Source organism: Ochotona princeps, chromosome 30 (genome assembly GCF_030435755.1).
Source record: "Ochotona princeps isolate mOchPri1 chromosome 30, mOchPri1.hap1, whole genome shotgun sequence".
NCBI classification, from domain to species: Eukaryota; Metazoa; Chordata; class Mammalia; order Lagomorpha; family Ochotonidae; genus Ochotona; species Ochotona princeps.
Window position 1 is genome coordinate 2,572,645 of NC_080861.1, and position 19,011 is coordinate 2,591,655.

Below are 19,011 nucleotides of genomic sequence, written 5' to 3' on the forward strand. Positions count from 1 at the left end.
CTACAGAATCACAGACAAGGTATCTTTGGGAGACAGCTGCGTAACTGAGGATAAGCAGACCCTGCCCCCAACTTTAGCTCTCCCACCACCAAGCACAAACTAGCAAGGCTAGGCAGGCAGGCGAGATCCCAGCCTTCTCCCTGCCTTGCTTGCCTATGCATGTGGCCATAACAAGAAGGTATTTCCTGTTCCAATGCTGGACAGTCGCCCATTGTCACTGTGGGAAACCAGCTCTTACTTGTGTTCCCTTTCTTGCCTCAAATCACATTTTCTTATCCAACCCTATCACCTGTCGATGACAAAAACAGAGCTTAGTGGTCAACATTTCACCAGAGTATACTTTTCACAAATTGAGATTTTTAAATTTTATTTATTTAAAATAAACAACAGAAAGTAGAACTTGAAATCTGACAGGAAAGAGCTGGCATGGATTGGCTCATGCCTCGCTGGGTGGGTCACAAAGATTAGTTACTCCTCACCATGGTGTTGAGGATTTTCCTGCACACCCCCCCCCAAAAAAAAAGATGTTCTGCACCTAAAATGTCGACATATATCTTGTTAGAGTTACAAGCCAGTCTGGATTATCCTAAAATCTGCCAAGATCAGCAAAATTTTACTTCAACACAACAACTGGCTAAATACTAAGATGAAATGGACACGAAACAGCTGAATGGTGCCTTATGGCCATTTTAAGGTATAGAGCAGCCGGTCCTGTATATGAACTAAAATTGAAATGTCAATGAGCTAATCACAGGTTGTGACTAGGACTTGTTTTCCTTTTTTTTTTTTTTTTTTTTTTTTTTTAATACACTGGTCACTCAAAACCATGTCAATTCCGTAACATTGCAAATTGCTGTTGATGTTATATTGGGACTCTTAATTGACTGTGATGATATTCTGCCAGCTCAAACTTCAGACCAGAAAAGGTCTCCCCAAGAAACTGTTCAACCCATCTGGACAATAAGTGGCTGGACTCTATGCTTGGTATATGTTTGCAATGAAAGAATCTTGATTGAATTTGAACTGTAATACTGCATCAAGGTGGAGGAATCCACCGGGGGGAGGGGAGGGGGAGGGATGGGGGGATTCCCAGAGCCTATGAAACTGTCACATAATGCAAAATAATTAACAATAAAAAAATTTTTTTTTTTATTTTATTTATTTATGAGAAAACACTTAAATTTGCTGGTTCACCCAAATGCCCACAACCATAGGGTCTGGGCGAGGAGGCCAAAGCCAGAAACAAAGAACCCCATCCAGGTCTCCTGTCCTGAGTGCCAGGGTCCGAGCTGCTGAGCCATCACCTCAGGTTGCTCACTGGCAAGAAGCTAGAAGCAGCAGGAGAGGAGGAACTCCAATCCAGGCAGCCTCAGATGAGATACTGGTATTCCAATTGGCATTGCAAAAAAAAAAAAATTATTTATTTGAAAGGCACACTTACAGAGAGAAAGAAAGGAAGGGACACAGAGAGAGGTCTTCCATGCACTGGTTCACTCCCCAGTTGATTGCAACATCCAGGGCTGTGCTAGGCTGAAGCCACACATCTGGACTTCTAACTGGGTCTCCCAGGTGAGTGCAGGGATCCAAATACTTGGCCATCTGCCACTGCTTTCCCAGGCACATAGCAGGTATCTGGACTGGAAGTGGAGTCGCTGGGACTTGGAACTGGTTCCTATATGGGATGGCAGCATTCTAAAAGGTTGTTTTCCCTGTTAGTCCATAACGTTGGGTCCAAAGTGGTATCTTAACCACTAGATCAAACACCTGAAGATTTCTGAATATTACAGGACTTCTGTTGAACATCTGTAGGGCATGAGGTATTAGTAATTCTACAATTTCTGAACTTTGGGACCATACAAGTTCTACTTGAAAGAACTCCATTTCTTCAAAACTTGTGTTTAGTGATAGAGGTTAGCATTATTCTTCTACCACAATAATTTTTTATTTTAAAATGATTAATTTATTTTTATTGGAAAGGTAGATAAAGAGATTTGTAAAGAGAAGGGGAGACACAGAGAGAAAGATCTACACTTGATCTTGGCCAAAAGGCCGAGAAGCGATAGATCTTCTATCTGCTAGTTAACTCCTCAAATGGCCACAATGACAAGTGCTAAGCCATTCCAAAGCCAGGCGCTTCCTCCGGTCTCCCATGTGAGTGCAGGGTCCCAGTTTAGGTCATTCTCTATTGCTTTACCAAGCCACAAACAGAGAGCTGGTTGGGAAGTAGAGCAGCCAGGGCACAAACCAGCACCCACATGTGATGCCAGTGCTGACAGGCAGAGGACTAGCCAATTAAGCCATTGTGCTTGCCCCACAATTATCTTTTATTAACAACCATAAAGACACGAGGTTCATGACATTTTGACATATTTAATATATGTATTTGAATAGACTATAATATTTTTCTGTATCTGTATATAAGTTACATATTATATAGCACTCTGTCAGTTATACAACACAAAAGACGTTTTATAGGTAAACATGAAAATGGCAGTGGAAATACTAATAACTTAAGCGCAACAAGGTAATAATAACCAGGTCTTCATTTAATGGGAGAATCTAGTATTTCTTGATAATCCTGCCTCCTTACATTTCTCCAGTAAAGCTTATAGCCAGCAAGGACAAAAACACTCAGCATAATGATTACCCCTCCGAAGACATCATAAACACTAGGAAATATGTGTAGCACTAGAAGCTGCAAGACCATAGCTACCACAATTTCTAGATGCTGTACGGTGCTGACCAAAGCTGGATGGAATTTGTCCAAGGCATAATAAACTCCTAAGAATGCTGCAGTGGAACAGACACATATAGCAATGAGGTAACTCCAGGTTTCTCCATCTAAGGGGATGATGGGTTCTTGAAGAACAAACATGGTGGATAGTCCCCACACCGTCCCAGTCCAGCCAAATGTAAACAGTGCGGTCCACATGCTGATCTTCTCCCTGATGGATCTGTACACGATCATAGAAAGAGCAGTGGTCAGTCCAGCCATCACAGTCATAGTATAGCCAAAGGCCTCTTTCCAGGCATTTAACAAAGAATTGTCTTCATCAACAATGTTGGGGATCATGACAAAACAAACACCTAAGATGCTGCAAACAACTGTAGCCACATCAACATAAGCCATTTTCTCATCTACAAGTAAAAAAGCCAAAATGGCACTGAAGACTGTGGTCGTGGCTCGCCACATAGTGGTCCCATTGCTGGGAGGAACAATGGAAAATGATGTGTATGCACAGGTGATAGAAATGACATTGCATACACCATAGAAGAAGAGTCGTAATCTGTAGCCACTTGGTCCAAAGGGGGCTTCCTGATAGTAATACACAACTAACACAGATAAGACCTGCAAGACAGAACGGATAAAAATCAGTTCTAGCGATGGAACTTTGGAACGATCAGAAATAAGCCTAGTGATGAGAGCTACACAGCCATGGGCCAAAGCAGATCCAAACAGCACAATCCACATTTTTCGGGATTGAAAAATATTTTTGTCTGCAAAGCTCTGGAATCGTCCAGGCTCATTAGTCATGGAGTTTTCTATTGGTGGAGGTCGGGTATCCACGCTTCCAAATAAACTTCTTCCTTTTCTTTTCATCTCACTCAGCAGACTTTTCTTTGGATTTTCTTCCATGAAACTTCCATAGTCTTCATTAATTTCTTCATATCCATCATCCCCAGGCTGAGGATAATGGGAAGTGTATTTTACCATCACTGTGTTGGGATGTATTTTCACTCGTTTTTTAACTGGATATTTTGGGGGGGGAGAAGTATCCATTTCTTCAGAAAAGCAGTTCTATTTGGAAAAAACAGATAAATGTACAAATTTATTCAGTGAAATTCTAATTTCTATTATAGTCACATGAACCAATGTACTGTTGTACCAGAGTCTAGGAAAAAATAATATAATAGGACAAGATGACCTGACAATATGCCATATATGCAGTCCAATGGAATAACGCCCCATTTTGTCTTTCTTACTATATGTCTCTTTCAAGATTGATCAGTTTTTATATTCTTTATCTTATTTTCTATTTGACATCTTTACAATGCAAACTGGTATTTTTCCATATTTTCATTCCTACCTTTCTCTGTACCCATCCAACAAGAAAAACACAGAAAAATTAAAAGGCAAGTAAGATGAAATTTTTCCTTCTGAATATATTCCATTTGCATATGTTACAAATTGTAAATGGGTAAGTTTAAAGTCTTCTGTAAAATCAATTATGTATAACACTAGATCCAAACTATAGTAATTATAAATTACTGTAAGTGCAAATTAGTTATTTTTAAATATTCTGCCCCATCTACAGATAGGAACATACACTAAAGCTAAAAAATAAATAAAATTATCATAATACAACTCATGTATTGCTGCTAGTAATGTACATTACACAACTTTTCTTTCTCATCAGCAGTTGAACAATGTATTATATTGTATATATACACTGAGATTTTAAGAGAGAACCCCAAATAGTTCAACTGGTTAATCCTTCACTGCTAAGCGCAAGGATCCCATATGGACATCAGTTTTTGTCCTGGCTGCTCCACTTCCTATCCAGTTCCCTGCTTGTGGCCTGGGAATGGCCCAAAGTCTTGGGACGCCGGACCACATATGAGATTTGGAAGAAGCTCCTGGCTCCTGGCTTTGAATTGGTGCAGCTCCAGAAGTTGCAGACACTTGGGGAGTGAATGGAAGATCTATCTGTCTCTCCTTCTTTCTGTAAGTTTGTCTTTCCAATAAAAATAACAAATAAATAAATAAGTTTTAATGGGATCCCCAGCTGTAGGCAACTACCTAGGTTGCCTTGTATCTAAACATGTGTTTCACTGCTGAGAGAAAAGCAGCCAGTAGTTGGTGGGCATTCTGGGCCCGGTTAATGTCAAATTTGTGTTAACTATACCAGTGTGCCAGTATAGTTACTTCTTTTTTTTTCTTTTTAAAAGGTAAGTGGGGAAGGCAGGGAATATCATGTCATGATACCCACTCCTGGCTCCCAGGCAGGGGGTCGTGGTCGTGGATTGTCCAAGGAAGGGTACCTGGGGACGTGTTGGGATTGGGAGCAGCTGAGGGCATGTTTCACAGGGAAGGAATGATTTCTGGGGTCTTCCATGAACCAAGCCTCAGCAGTTGCAGATAGATGAGAGCTGAGATGAAGTAGTTTAGACTAAGGAAAACGGAGGGCATGTCTGGGTCGGGCAAAGCACCTGCCCACATGGGAGACCTGGATTGGGCCAGATGCAACTGCCTAGACAAAATGAAAGAGTACTGGATCTGGGAGCAGATTCTGCAGGGGACTTGTGGGCTCACTTCTGTGGGTCTGCAGCACACACTGGTGTACACAGAGAGCTGGGGGTGGAGACAGGTTGAGCCAGGCCAGACCATGAAACTTACCTGACAGGAACCCACCTGACACTCATGGGAGCTGGGCTGGGAGGAGGCCAGGAAAGTGGGGGAGAGGTCCAAGCTGTAACACCCGCTAGCATATGCAAAGGCCAGGACTGAGGGCAGACCATGCCAACCAGGGCCACTGTGTCTGCTGGCACATGTGGGATCTGAGGTTGGGAGTAAGCCTGGTAGGGAACTTGGAGAACTCCTCTACTAGGCCACAGCTCATGCTTTGAAGCACAAGAGCTAGGGCTGGGAGTGGGTTAGGCCAGGCAAGACTGCAGCACTCCTCAGCATTTGTATGGACCAGGTCTGGGCCAGGCCAGAGCTTCCAATGGCAAGCATGAGAGCCAGGACAGGGTATAGGCCGTATCTGGCTGGGCTAGCTGTTAATACCTGCCAGCAAGAGCTGAGACTGTGGGTGGATCATGCCAGGCTAGGTTGAGTCACCGACCAGTGCACACGAGATCAGCGCAAGGGCTATCCACTGCAGAACGACCTCTGCGAGCAGGAGGGCAGACTTCAGTGAAGTCTCTGTGTTCCCAACATTGCAAAGAGCAATCTGCTTTGATAAAAATACGCTTTACATTTAAATACAAATCACATCTGAAAACATACTCACAGAAACATGCAGAAGAATGTTTGGCTAGCCAGGTTGACACATAAAATTAACCCCGAGCCTCAGTCTCTGCTTGTCTTCCACAAGAACAAACTTTTTTTCCAACATGCCACGCACTTTGACGTCTCGGGGTTTTACAGACGCTGTTACTTCCTGGCAGAATCCCTCTACCTGCCTACTCACCTGGCACTTGCTGCTTATTCCTCAAGGCCCAGCTTAAATAGCACCTCCACCTAAGCACTCCCTCAACTCACCCCATCCTGATCGACACTGGATTCCATGAAACCTTCAGTCATAAAATTTATCATACTGAATGCCAACTATTTCTGTCTTCTTCCACTAGCCTTGTTAGGATCATACACGCAGAGACCACCCATTGCTGATTTTTATGCTTGTGGCACTTAAGCAGTCTTGGATAGGTATTAAAAATGTTTACTGTATGGATCATTTTGTAAGTGATACACATTTGGTAAGGAGTAAAATGTACATAACACATGTAAATGAATTTAAATCCTTAGCAACTCAAACAGGGAACTTAATTGATCTAAACACTTTAATGTTCTTAATAGTACTTCCAGAATAAAACATCAAGGTAAGGGGCAGATGTCTGGCTGCCTCTTGAGAAGTCGACAACCCATAACAGTGTGCTTGAGTGTGTGTCCTGCCTTTGCTTTCCACGCCAGGTTCCTCTTCACGTGTACTCGTGGAAGCAGCAGGTAATGGCTTCAGTGATCGAATTTCTGCCACCTACATGGGACATCAGGATGAGGTTTCAGGCTCCTGGGTTTGACTTGGTCCAGCTGTTGCAACCATAGGAAACATGAACCCGTCTTTCCACATCTATCCCCCTTTCTCTCCCAATCTAACTTTTCAAATAAATACTACAAGTAAAACAATTTAATAATTACTTATGTTCATTGGGAAGGGAGATTTACACAGACAAGACAGAAAGATCTTCCATCCGTCAGTTCACTCCCCAAGCAGCCGAAATGGCTGGAGCCGATCCAAAGCCAGGAGCTTCTTTCTGGTCTCCCACGTGAGTGCTGGATCCCAAGGCTTTGGGCCGTCCTCTGCTGCTTTCCCAGACCACAGGCAGAAAGCTTCATGGAAAGTGGAACAGCCAGGACATCAATTGGCACCCATATGGAATCCCAGTGCATGCAAGGTGAGAAGTTAGCCACTGATTCATCACGCAGGGCCCAAAAAATCTTTTAAATGAGCACATGTAATCTGGCTGTTGAGAGAGTTTGTGTGTCTATCCTATGTCTGGCACTATTTCTGTTGCTAGAATGTGATTTCCTCTAATATTAAATTCATCAGGTATAATTAGAGCTGTTCCTTAAATCATTTTTATGTGCTTTTCTGAACCAAACCATCTCATTCAACTACGGATTAAGCTGCAGCAGATATATGAGGTCTTTTAAAAGCTAACAGGAGGGTCCCAGAGCTGCAGCCTAGTGACTAAAGTCCTTACCTTGAATGTGCCAGGATCACATATGGGCGTTGGTTCAAACCCTGGATATTCCATTTCCTTTCCAAATTCCCGCTTGTGACCTGGGAAAGCAGTTGATGGCAGCCCAAAGCCTTGGGACCCTGCATCTGCATGGGAGACCCGGAAGAAGCTCCTGCCTCCTGGCTCTGGATTGGCTCGGCTCTGGCCACTGTGGCCACTTGGGGAGTGAACCAGCAGATGGAAGATCTTTCTCTCTGTCTCTCCTTCACTCTGAAATCTGACTTTACAATAAAAATAAATACATCTTACAAAAACGGCAAAAATCTGTAATTCCATATTCCATGTCCCTTGCATATTGTACATTTCCTGCAGCATTTCTAAACTGAATCATGGCTACTGGCTCCCAGCATCCCAGTGCATACTCCACAGACTGGGCCAATCTATAAATTCTCAGTGGTTTCACATCAGGAACTTTCCAGCAGTTTCAGATCTAGGCTCATTCACAATATGCTATATCAAACATTGTATTCTATAAGTTCCCATTTTACAATACATTGTAAATACTTCCTCCATGTCATTACGTATTTTATAATATCCTTTAAATGACAGTTAATATGCATCTTACCTTGGGCTTTGAACATAATAGGTCACTCATTAACTTCAACCCGGAGGACTGAAAGGTAAGTGGGACGGCCATGACAACCAGGCTGGCCAAGGACAGACCCACAGCTGTCACAGGAAAAGCCACAGATGTGACAGTGAACAGATACCAGTGCAGCACGCTGGCCACTGACTGTCAAGAGTCCTCACGTCAGCCTCTTTGTTTTCCTTTCAGAGATACCATCCACGGGGACAAACTGGCTAAAGCTAAAAGTAAACGAAAAGTGTGTTCTCCTGCTCTGTGTTTATGCAGGGTCCACACACTGCTCAGTTTTAGGAGGATTTGAGATAACCATTCAATTCAAGCTAAAAAAAATCAAGCTAAAAAAAAAAAAAAACACCATGATGCTACCCGCCGGACGTGCTCTTTGGGCAGTTTGGTGCTGAATGTGGGTCCAGATTCTCTGGTTATAATGCTACGCACATCAGCACCGTCTCTGTGCCAGATACATATTTTCTCATTTGGGGGCCAGTGGCGTAGTCACTTAAGCCACTGTCTGCAATTCCAGTGCCAACAACCCCATATTAGAGAGCAGCTTGAAGTCCCAAGTGCTCTTCTTCTGAGCTAGCTCCCTATCAGTGCACCTCGGAAAGCAGCAGAAGGCCCCAATACTTGAGTCCCTGCACCTACATAGGAGAATTAGATGGAGTTCCAGGCTCTTGGCTTTGGTAATGGCCCAGTGCTGGCCATTACAGCACACTGGGAGTGAATCAGCTGATGGGAGACTGATTCATTCTCTCTCTCTCTGTCATTTTGCCTTTCAAATAAATAAAATATGTAAAAAATATTTTCTTGGGCCCGGTGCAGTAGTCTAGCAGCTAAAGTCCTCGCCTTGCATGCACATGGGCACCAGTTCAGGTCCCGGCAGCCCTGCTTCCCATCCAGCTTCCTGCTTGTGGCCTGGGAAAGCAGTCAAGGATGGTCCAAGGCCTTGGGACTCTGCACCCACGTTGGAGACCTGGAAGAAACTCCTGGCTACTGGCTTCGGATCGGCTCAGCACCAGCCAGTGTGGTTCCTTACTAGTTGAACTAGGAAAAGCAATGGATATCAGATTCCCGAGGGAATAACCCCAGAAGAAGCAAGGTGGAACGTGGTTTAAAGGAACCAGAAGAGTTGAGCTGAGGTGCAATACAGGAGAGCATAAGGGCCTGCAGGTTTTGCTGGGCTTCATCAGTCTGGACTACAGGAGGGGGGAAATAGCCAAAAGACTTGGAAGGTGAAGGGAGCTATATAGACATATCTGGTGGGATTGAATGGGAAGCGGAAGGAGAATTGGGAAGGGATGCTCCCAAAACGAAGGTTGGGCCAAGATTGAGCTGGAGGCTCGGCTAAGAACAGCTGGGACTATCAATTGTACAGGAGCTGCTAGGTGTCATAGTTGGTTCCAAAAAAGAAAAAAAAAAAAGAGCGGGGAAATATTAAATAACAGCAGAAAAGAGGGAGTTAATGATGAAAGTTATCAGTCTGGCTAGAGCTGCGCTAAACATTCATAAGCATTCATGAAGTTTTGTCACCAGCTCAAAAGCAACTGGACCTTGTTAGTTGCTGTGTAGAACAGGTTAAGTAAGAAGCCTCTCTATCCAGTGGTAACCAGTGGTAACCATGGGGACAGAATGTAAAGAACCACGTATCCCTGGTGGGGGGAGGGAGAAGGTTTATTAAAAAGCACATTATATGGCAGTTTTAAAACAAGAAGGTCGATTTGGCTTTTATGAAGGCTATGATGCCTGATTTGGAACACAGCAATCTATGCTGCGATGTTTTAAGACCTATTCTGGCACACTGTGATGAATATGTCAGCTGGCAGCTAAGAACCTTCTGGAATGCAAGTGTCTCAGCATTTATACTCAACACTTCTTCCAGGAAAGAGCCTTTTAATCTTTGGGGCAATGCAATGGACCTATCAATTTGCACAAAATGCACCACTCTCAGTGAACACATATTTATCATCTACCACTTACTTTCCTACTATCCTAAAAAAAAATAGCAGAGTTAGTCTGCAGCCAATCAGCACCTTCAAAATCCAAGGCCCAGAGAGGTAGCTTAGCAGCTATAAAGTCCTCACTTTACATGCACCAGGATCCCATATGGGCACCGATTCTAATCCTGGCCGCACCACTTCCCTTCCAGCTCCCTGCTTGTGGCCTGGGAAAACAGTCGAGGACAGCCCAAAGCCTTGGGACCGTGCACCGACACTGGAGACCTGGAAGAAGCTCCTGGCTCCTGGCTTCAGATTGGCTCAGTTCTGGCCATTTCAGCAGAGTGAATCAGCAGACAGAAGATCTTCCTCTCTGTCTCTCCTCCTCTGTATATCTGATTTAAAAAAAAAAAAAAAAAAGATCTGCTGTGCCACGTGTACCTGTTAAGGTTAAGGGTGGGAGAGTGCCTTTACTAGGACGGAGAGAGGGAGAAAAGAAAATGGTCCTTTTCCATGACCTTAAATAATTAAAGCACCAAAAAGGTTAAAGCACTAATTAAATGTAAAATGGTAAGGTTGTACTTGTTGGTTGTTTATCATTTATCTCTCAGGAAGGCAGCATCAAACTGCCCAGCTGAGATCAAAGAGGCTTCCAACCCTGAAGACATGCACCAGTTCATGAACAACAAAGGATCTCTCCAGGAACCAGAGTCATCTCTCTAATCCTCCAACACTGCACACAGCACCTGCTCACATGTGCCCTGATCTTCCCAATGTCCAGCCACAGCAACGCCGTGCCTGAAATTCCTTTTGGGTTCAAGATTTACAGAAATGCCAGAAGAATGAGCTCAAGCACTTACGAATTACGAATTTGGTTTAGCTTAATCATAACTAATTCTTCATACTATGGACATCACTCATTAAAAACGCAACATGGTCACCTCTTTCTATATACCACATTTCATTAAAACACCAAAAGTCAGGAAACTGACAGTCACCATAAGTTATCTTGTTTCAGCCCAAACCATTAGTTGGATTTTGAGTGAAACTTGACAACACGTGTTAAGTAGTCTATTTGAATCATCCCACCCTTCAATATTTCTAAAGAACACACCAGAGTGTCATAATCAACACTGTGTAATCTCAAATTCTGCATGTCAGGTTTCAACTAACTGTAGCTCTGCTTTCAAAGAAGTAAAATAAATCTTTTTAAAGAAATCCATACATGAAAGTGTGTATTGAAACATCTAAGATGTTAAAAATTGCCATCATCACCTACGAATAGAATGTAACAATTATTTATATAATATTTTCATCATAGTCAATAATCTACAGATGATTTAAAGTACATGAAACTACTGCATAGGTTAGATGTGAATACTGGGCCGTTTTCTTGTAAGGAACAGAAGCAGCAGTGGATCTTGGTCCACTCCTTGAACCAATCCCCTACGGGTATACCAGGACAACTACACGGCAACATAACTGCAACTGCAGAGTGGAAAAGAGACTTTACCAAGTCCCATAAGTCAAGGGGACACTGGCTACAAAGAACAAGCACTGTGCGATTCACTTCATCAAGCATTATTTCAACATATATCAAAAATTTTAACGTGAATTATTTTTAAAAATTCTTTTTTATTTATTCAATAGGTAGAGAGACAGAAATCTTTCATTCACTGGTTAACAGCTGAGGATGGCCCAGGCCCACGCCAGGAGCCAGGAACTCCAGCTAGGTCTCCGAGTACTTCAGCCACGACTGCTGCCTTCATGGACACGGAGACAAAAGCAGAGCTCGACACAAACTCGGGCACCAGAGAAGAGTTGTGAGCATCTCAAGTGCCAAACACCTCCCTAAAGCGTGTGACCTCTCTGACCCCAGGATGCCACCTCCCTGGCTATATCATAAAGATATCACCAGTACATAAAAACGTGGTATGCATAGTGCCAGTGTTGTGACACAGCAGGCTAACTCTCCTCTCTGTGGCGCCAGCATCCCATCTGGACTCTAGTTCGTGTCCTGGATGCTCCACTTCCAATCCAGCTCTCTGCTTATGGGTTAGGAAGCAGTTGAGGACAGCCCAAGTCCTTGGGACCCTGTACCCATGTGGGAGATCCAGAAGAAGCTCCTGGCTCCAGGCTTCAGATCAGATCAGTTCTGGCCAAAAAAGCCATTTGAAAAGTGAATCAGCAAAAGGAAGACCTTCTTCCTGTATATCTCTCTCTCTGTAAAATAAAAATATCTATCAAATAAATAGACCAAATAATTATAATACAAATACAATAAATATATCAAATGCCTATCAAATAAAAATAACTAATTACTTCTTAAGTTTATGCAAGGATATTCATCATGGCATGTTTTTCATAATAAAAACATGGAAATAATCTAATTGCCTAATCCCAATGAAAGATTGGTTAAATAAAAACATTTGCACAATATTAGGTAGCCTTCCAAAAAGATTATAGCTGTATATATATGAGGAACTTCAATAAGTTCCTGGAAAAGTAGAATTAAATGTTTATTTTTATGCAAAAAGATTTGAAATCCATGCATACAAGGACTCCTTACAAAGATCATGTAAGATAAACTTCATGTCATATTCGTAAGTAAAAGAAAGATTACCTGTGGTGTGACTCTATTTACAAAAAATATTTATATGCTCACAGCTGATAGAATTTCGATTATTTACTAATTTGTCTTTTGCTATTAAATATTGTAAATATAAGTATTTACAATTATTTACTTTAAAATCAGGGGAGGGAGCAGACTAACCTGCTTTCACCAGAGGATAAACAGAAATCATTATTGCGCATTTCAACCAGACACAAAGTCAATTATAGCCCTGGAATTTCAGTGCCTTCTGTTGAAAGGAAAACTGCGGCTAAACAAACTCAAGTATGGAGAAAATCTGAATGCTATGAGCACCCAAACCAAAACAGAAATGAAAAACCAGAAAACTGAACGCGACGCCTTTGTTCTAGTGTTTAAAAGAATTAAGTCAATGTGTATGCCACACGCACACATATGCAATCATATTTTCACGACTAGCTGGAAATACAGCAAAGAATATAACATAATTGCCATCGGCTTTTCTTACATAAGTTACCACCCCATAAATCTCCATGTTAATGTGGACCAACCTGACCTAAACAGATGGACCTCATGCTGTTCTCTACAATATGAACAGACTTTGATCTTCTGGACCAGGAAATGAAGTCTGCACTAACAGAGCAGACACCGTCATCTATCTCCTAGAATTGTCATTTAAGAAGCTGCTAATAAAAGCAACATTTCCCCCTTTTGAAATAGAGCACAGTGACATGTTTATGGCTTGATGGAATGTACTCTTGAAATAGTAATAAAATACAGTTGCAGATCTGTGTCACCGAAGGTGCTGGCCAAACAGCTCCTGGACCTTGCCAATTTTGGAACATCCCCTCATGGTAATTCTTGGCAGGTGGCAGCACTTAGCTGTCTCCACCCTCGTTCCTCCAAGTTTATGATGGAGCACACGTCGCTGGGGGATGCCACTCCTATCAGTACCAAGGCCTCTTCCACGAGCATTACCATAGGAGATGTTTCACACACTGATACTCTTGGGTTTGAAGCCCCAATAAAGGGAGCTCCATGCAGTAATGAGCAACTCGGGTTTGATTTCCTGCTCCACAACTTTCTAGTTGTTTTAAGATCCCGGGGGAAGGAGCTAGTGGGCCAGCAGCACTGGGCCTAATTAGAAACCAGGAGCAAGGTAGAGGCCTACAAGATCAGGAGATTGGTTGCAATAAGGGAGAATCAGCAAATAGTTATAGACATCAGAGACAAAGAGAGTCAGATTTCTCACCAAAGTAAGAAGTTACTTTTAAAACTTGAGAGCATCAACCACTTGCTACCCAACAAAGCAACCTCTGGCAAGGTTGCACCCACATCCCCACAGCCTTCCTGGTGACCACCTATTCTGGAGTGTTTTCTTCAGGATTCTTTTATAGTGTTTGATATACTGTATCACTGTGAGTTGTGTACATAACTGAAGCCCCCTCATACACTGTGAGCACCTCAAGAACAGAGATGATGTCTGTCTTCTTGGGAGCTCCAGGTCCTAGCTCAATCCTACACTCAACAAACACTGGGAGAATGAACGTTCTCTGGCTTAGCTGGCTTGCTTTAGAGAATGTCGTGCTCTGAAGCAGAGACCTTCGCTTTTGGACCTACTGAACTGTGACCCCGTGCTTCCGTGGGCCGTTCGGACCTACTGAACTGTGACCCCGTGCTTCCGTGGGCCGTTCGGACCTACTGAACTGTGACCCCGTGCTTCCGTGGGCCGTTCGGACCTACTGAATTGTGACCCCGTGCTTCCGTGGGCCGTTCGGACCTACTGAACTGTGACCCCGTGCTTTTGTGGGCAGTTCGGCAACCAAACCGTGTCTTGTATCTCCTAAATCTAAATTAAGAGAATCTTTGTCTAAGGATACTTGGGAATCTACCACAATCCCCCTTAACTCCATTCACCTGTGGGATCTTAGCCTCCCTATTTAGAGCTGTGTGTGAGCCAGAATAACAAAGACACCAGAGGGAAAATAAATGGGAAATTAGATCACCTTACTAGTTCTTTCTTTTATCAATTTCTTAAAGTGAAAGAATTCAATAAAGTTTCTGATGCTCTGGTCCTTAAATAAAAGAAAAGAGAAACACAAAGGAAGTTATTTTATATAGGCAGGGAGTGATTAAACAATTCTATGAAGACTAACGATATATGAGTAGAGTTCACTTATACTGAAAATAGGAACTAGTGTTAATGACACATAAAATATTACATATGGCCACTGACCACACAAAATCCTACTACAATATTACAATAAGAGCTACGAAAAAGAATTGAATTTTTATACTGTTAATACAATTGCCAAAACTTAAAATTTATATATGCATATTCACAGCTATAGGGCAAAACAAAATTTTTGTCCAAAAAAGGAAACAACTCAAGGCTAGCACAATGGTGCAGCAGGCTAAAGCCCGGCACTGTGGCACCAGCATCCTTACGGGTACCAACTTCTGTCCTGACAGCTAGTTCCCTGCTAATATTGATGGAAAAGCAGCAGCGAGTGGTCATAGTTCTTGGGCCCCTGCATTATGTGTGAGACCTGCATGAAGCTCCTGGCTCCTGGAGTCTTGGCTCCTTGCTTCAGCCTGGCTGTTCTGCTTTCCATCCAGCTCCCTGCTTGTGGTCTGGCAAAGCACTCAAGGACAGTCCAAAGCCTTGGGACCCTGCACCCTCGTGGGAGACCCGGAAGAGGCTACAGGCTCCTGGCTTTGGATCAGCTCAGCTCTGGCTGTTGTAACCACTTGAGGAATGAATCAGCAGATGGAAGATCTTCCTCTCTGTCTCTCTTCCTCTTTGTATATCTGCCTTTCCAATAAAAATTTAAAATTCCTGGCTCCCAGTTTCTGGCTTCTAGCTTCAGACTAGCCAAGCTCTGACTGCTGTGGCCATTTGAGGAGTGAACAGCAAATGAAAGCATCTCTATATCTCATCTCTGTAACTCTTTCAAATCAATAAACAAACCTTTTAAAACAATTCTAATACATGTAATTGAAACCTTAGTATACAAAGACCTGCTACAAATAAGTGAGAAAAAAATCTAAACATGTCAATAGAAAAAATAAAGGTGTAAGCTAGTAATTCACAAACGAAGAAATAACAAATGGCAATACATACATGAAAACATGTTCCTTTTTTGCCTGTCCAACTGGAAAGTATTTTATTTAAAGGAATGCCAAAATCTAATTTGGCTCAGAGTGTAGGGATACTGACATTCTAATTTAGCGTGCAGTGATACATATTTTCCTTAGCACTCTCTTGAAGTAGTGTTCTTCCAACACACATTCTGTAAATACTCATTTAAGTGGTACCATTATAGACACCGAGGGCACAGCGAAAAATCAGACAGATGACGAAAAAGGAAATAAACAACTGAACAAATAAATGAACATATTAATGCATTAAAAATAATAGCATCTGCCTCTTGAGCCATCAATTTCACTTCTACACTTTCAATTTTCTACACTTTTACAATTTCACCTCTAAGAATTTGTTCTGAGACTACAATCAAGCAAGTGTACATGCGTTTGTTCAAAGGTATTATTTGCATGTAGAAACAATGTAAATGTGTTCTGACAAAGAAATGGATGAGGAACATGTGGAATATACACACAATGATGTTATTAAGCTTTAAAGTGGGAATTCTGCAACATGCAAAAACATACGTAAAACTTAACATATTATACTGAATGAAACATGCCAGTCCCAAGCACACAAATGCTGCATGATTCCGCTTACACGAGATATTCAAAACCATCCGGTCACACAGTCAAGCAGTGGAATGCTGGCTTCAAGAGGCTGGAGAGCAGGGGACAGGGAACCACTAATAATGTGAAAATAGAGAATAAAGTTTTTGCAAAGCAAGAAGAATACACTCTAATGGTATGCTGTACAACACTGTACCTATAGGCAACAAGGATATATTGTAAATGCAAAATTTTACTACAATAAAATAATGCTTAAAAAGAAGACTTCATTTGGAAACTGATCTTAATGGCGAAAAATAAAAGAACATAAGTGTTACTATGTAGTTGCTTAAATGTTCTATCATACAGTGCAACAATATATAACCCTTAGGAATGATGACCTAGTTTTACTTGGTTTGAAAGATATTGGCGGCCGGGGGGGCGGGGGGGATCGTGATGGCTCAATCGGCTAATCCTACATCAACAAGCATTCAGAGCCCATATGGGCGCTGGTTCATGTCCTGGCTGCTCCACTTCCCATCCAGCTCCTTGCTTGTGGCCTGGGAAAGCAGTTGAGGATGGTCCAAAGCTTTAGGACCCTGCACCTGCGTGGGAGACCCAGAAGAGACTCCTGGCTCCTGGCTTTGGATTAGCTCAGTAGAGGCTGTTGCAGCCATTTGGGGAGTGAACCACTGTAGAAGAGGTTTCTCTCTCCTTCTCTCCATAAAACAAATTTTTAAACAAGAAAAACGTTAATAATAAATATCACAGTGGAAGCACAACCAATGCAAGATCAGTCCATTTAGCACGTACGTGCACCATTTGTTTACAACAGTTTTCTCTAAAACTAATACCTAAATTATTGTTTTGTATTAAAATTTACCTTTTTCACTTAGGCTTTTTATTTTGCTATCAATACAATTTTACATCCTTCTAGGCTAGCTTTGTTCTGGAACTTAAACGTGTGTAAGTACTTAATTGCACAACCAAATACCAAACACTTCAATCCAAAGGCCTCTCTGCCTCAGGAACAGATGATTATGAAAATTGATGGGTTTGTAGCGTTTGGAAACACCAAGAGGTGTCAAAAAATAAATATGGGCTACAAAAAGCCCTAAAAATGTGATTTAGTAGTGCACCATGCCTTTGGGAAGGATGGTATTTCCACGTGTGTGATATGCCTGTGTGCATTCACACATGTAGTTTGCATATATAATGTATGTACGTATGGGGGGCTGTTTACGCTCACGCCATGTACAGGTAAACAAAACCTGTCATATCTGGCCCTCCCAGGAAATCAGGAACAACGTGTCTGCCTGCCAAGGGTTTCGACGTCGGGTGGTCTCCACTCAGCTCACCTGTCTTGGATATGGGCTCTCAGCAGAGAGGGACCCTAGGGCAATTCAGCACCAGGGACACCGACAGCGCCGGTCCCACATATCCGGTACCCACCAAGGGTCCTGGACCACCACTCCAGCCCGCACACACACCATCTGACTCTCTTTCCCCTCCGCAAGTCCCGGCACCGCTCCCATCTGAGTCTCCTTTCTCCCTTCTTTTTGCCTTGTGCATGGACGTCAAATGGGTACACGTGGCGCCGAGCCCTGACCGGGAGGTCAGACGGGGAGACGGCTTGCACAGCGGCTAGCGCAGGCCGAGCGAGCTGGCCCTGGGCCCAGACGGCACGCGCGCGGCCGTTCCTCCGGGTCCTCGTCTCTCCGTTACAAACCGCGCAAATCAGCTCTGTGAGACTGGAGTGCCAACCCCTTGGCCGTATTTCTAAACCCCTCTATAAGCTCTTTAAGCCCCTTTTTTGGTAGTTATTTTTGGAAGTGAACCCAAAGACGTTCCCGGGCCTCCCCCTTGTTGGGGTGGTGCGCTGGTGGGCGCGGGGAGAGCCCACAGCCTGCCTTCACCAAGGGTCTGGGGAGGCGCACACCCGAGGCCCGGGCAGGAAACGCGGAGACGGACGGAGCCGGTGCTGACCCTGCAGACCGCGGCTTCCGGCGCTCCGGGGGCGAGCCGCCGAGATCTGGGGGGCTTCGCGGCCTTGCTGGCGCCCTGCTGAGCCCGGAACCAAGATCCGGGCGGGGGGAAAGGGGCGGGCCCCCCAGCCCAGACATCTCCCCAGCCCAGACAGCACCCTTTAAAAGGAGGGTCCCCACGAGTGTCGCGGCTAAAAGCCGGTGTGTGGAGTCGAGGGTCGCTGGTCCCCTTCCCTGGATAGCCAAGGAAGGTCAGGGTCTCAGCCCGCGGCTGCCCATCGGCTCCCAGGGCCCGGTTACCTGCGTGTCGCGGCGTGGAGGGCGAGCCCTTGTTCTGGCCGGGTCTGCGTGCTGCCCGCGCGCCCAGTCCCGCCTCGGGGCCAGCGCGCGCCCGGGGGCAGGGGAGAGAGGCGCGTGCGGGGCCGCCCAGAGCGCCAGGAGGGGCGGAGGCGGCGGGGCGCCGCGGGCACGGACACTGCGCCTGCGCCTCGCCGCCCCCACCGCCGGCCGGGCGGGCTCGCTGAGGAGAGCCGGGCGCTGAGGGGAGCCGGGCGCTGAGGGGAGCCGGGCGGGCTCGCTGAGGAGAGCCGGGCGCTGAGGGGACCCGGGCGCTGAGGGGAGCCGGGCGGGCTCGCTGAGGAGAGCCGGGCGCTGAGGAGACCCGGGCGCTGAGGGGAGCCGGGCGCGGGCGCTGAGGGG

General features: G+C 44.3%; 1 protein-coding gene across 2 annotated transcripts; it reads right to left on the reverse strand.

Moving 5' to 3' along the window:
* Positions 1-2,360: 2,360 nt before the first annotated feature.
* Positions 2,361-18,741, reverse strand: SLC35G2 (solute carrier family 35 member G2). Of its 2 annotated transcripts, none has more exons than XM_058657070.1 (2): positions 18,613-18,741; positions 2,361-3,799 (listed from the first exon to the last, which is right to left on the reverse strand). In XM_058657070.1, the coding sequence occupies exon 2, from the start codon at positions 3,779-3,781 to the stop codon at positions 2,543-2,545; it is 1,239 nt and encodes a 412-aa protein (XP_058513053.1). In that variant the 5' UTR covers positions 3,782-3,799; positions 18,613-18,741; the 3' UTR covers positions 2,361-2,542. The 2 variants fall into 2 exon arrangements, with proteins under 2 accessions (XP_058513053.1, XP_058513054.1); XM_058657071.1 differs by lacking the exon at positions 18,613-18,741 and adding an exon at positions 5,789-6,034.
* Positions 18,742-19,011: the final 270 nt, after the last annotated feature.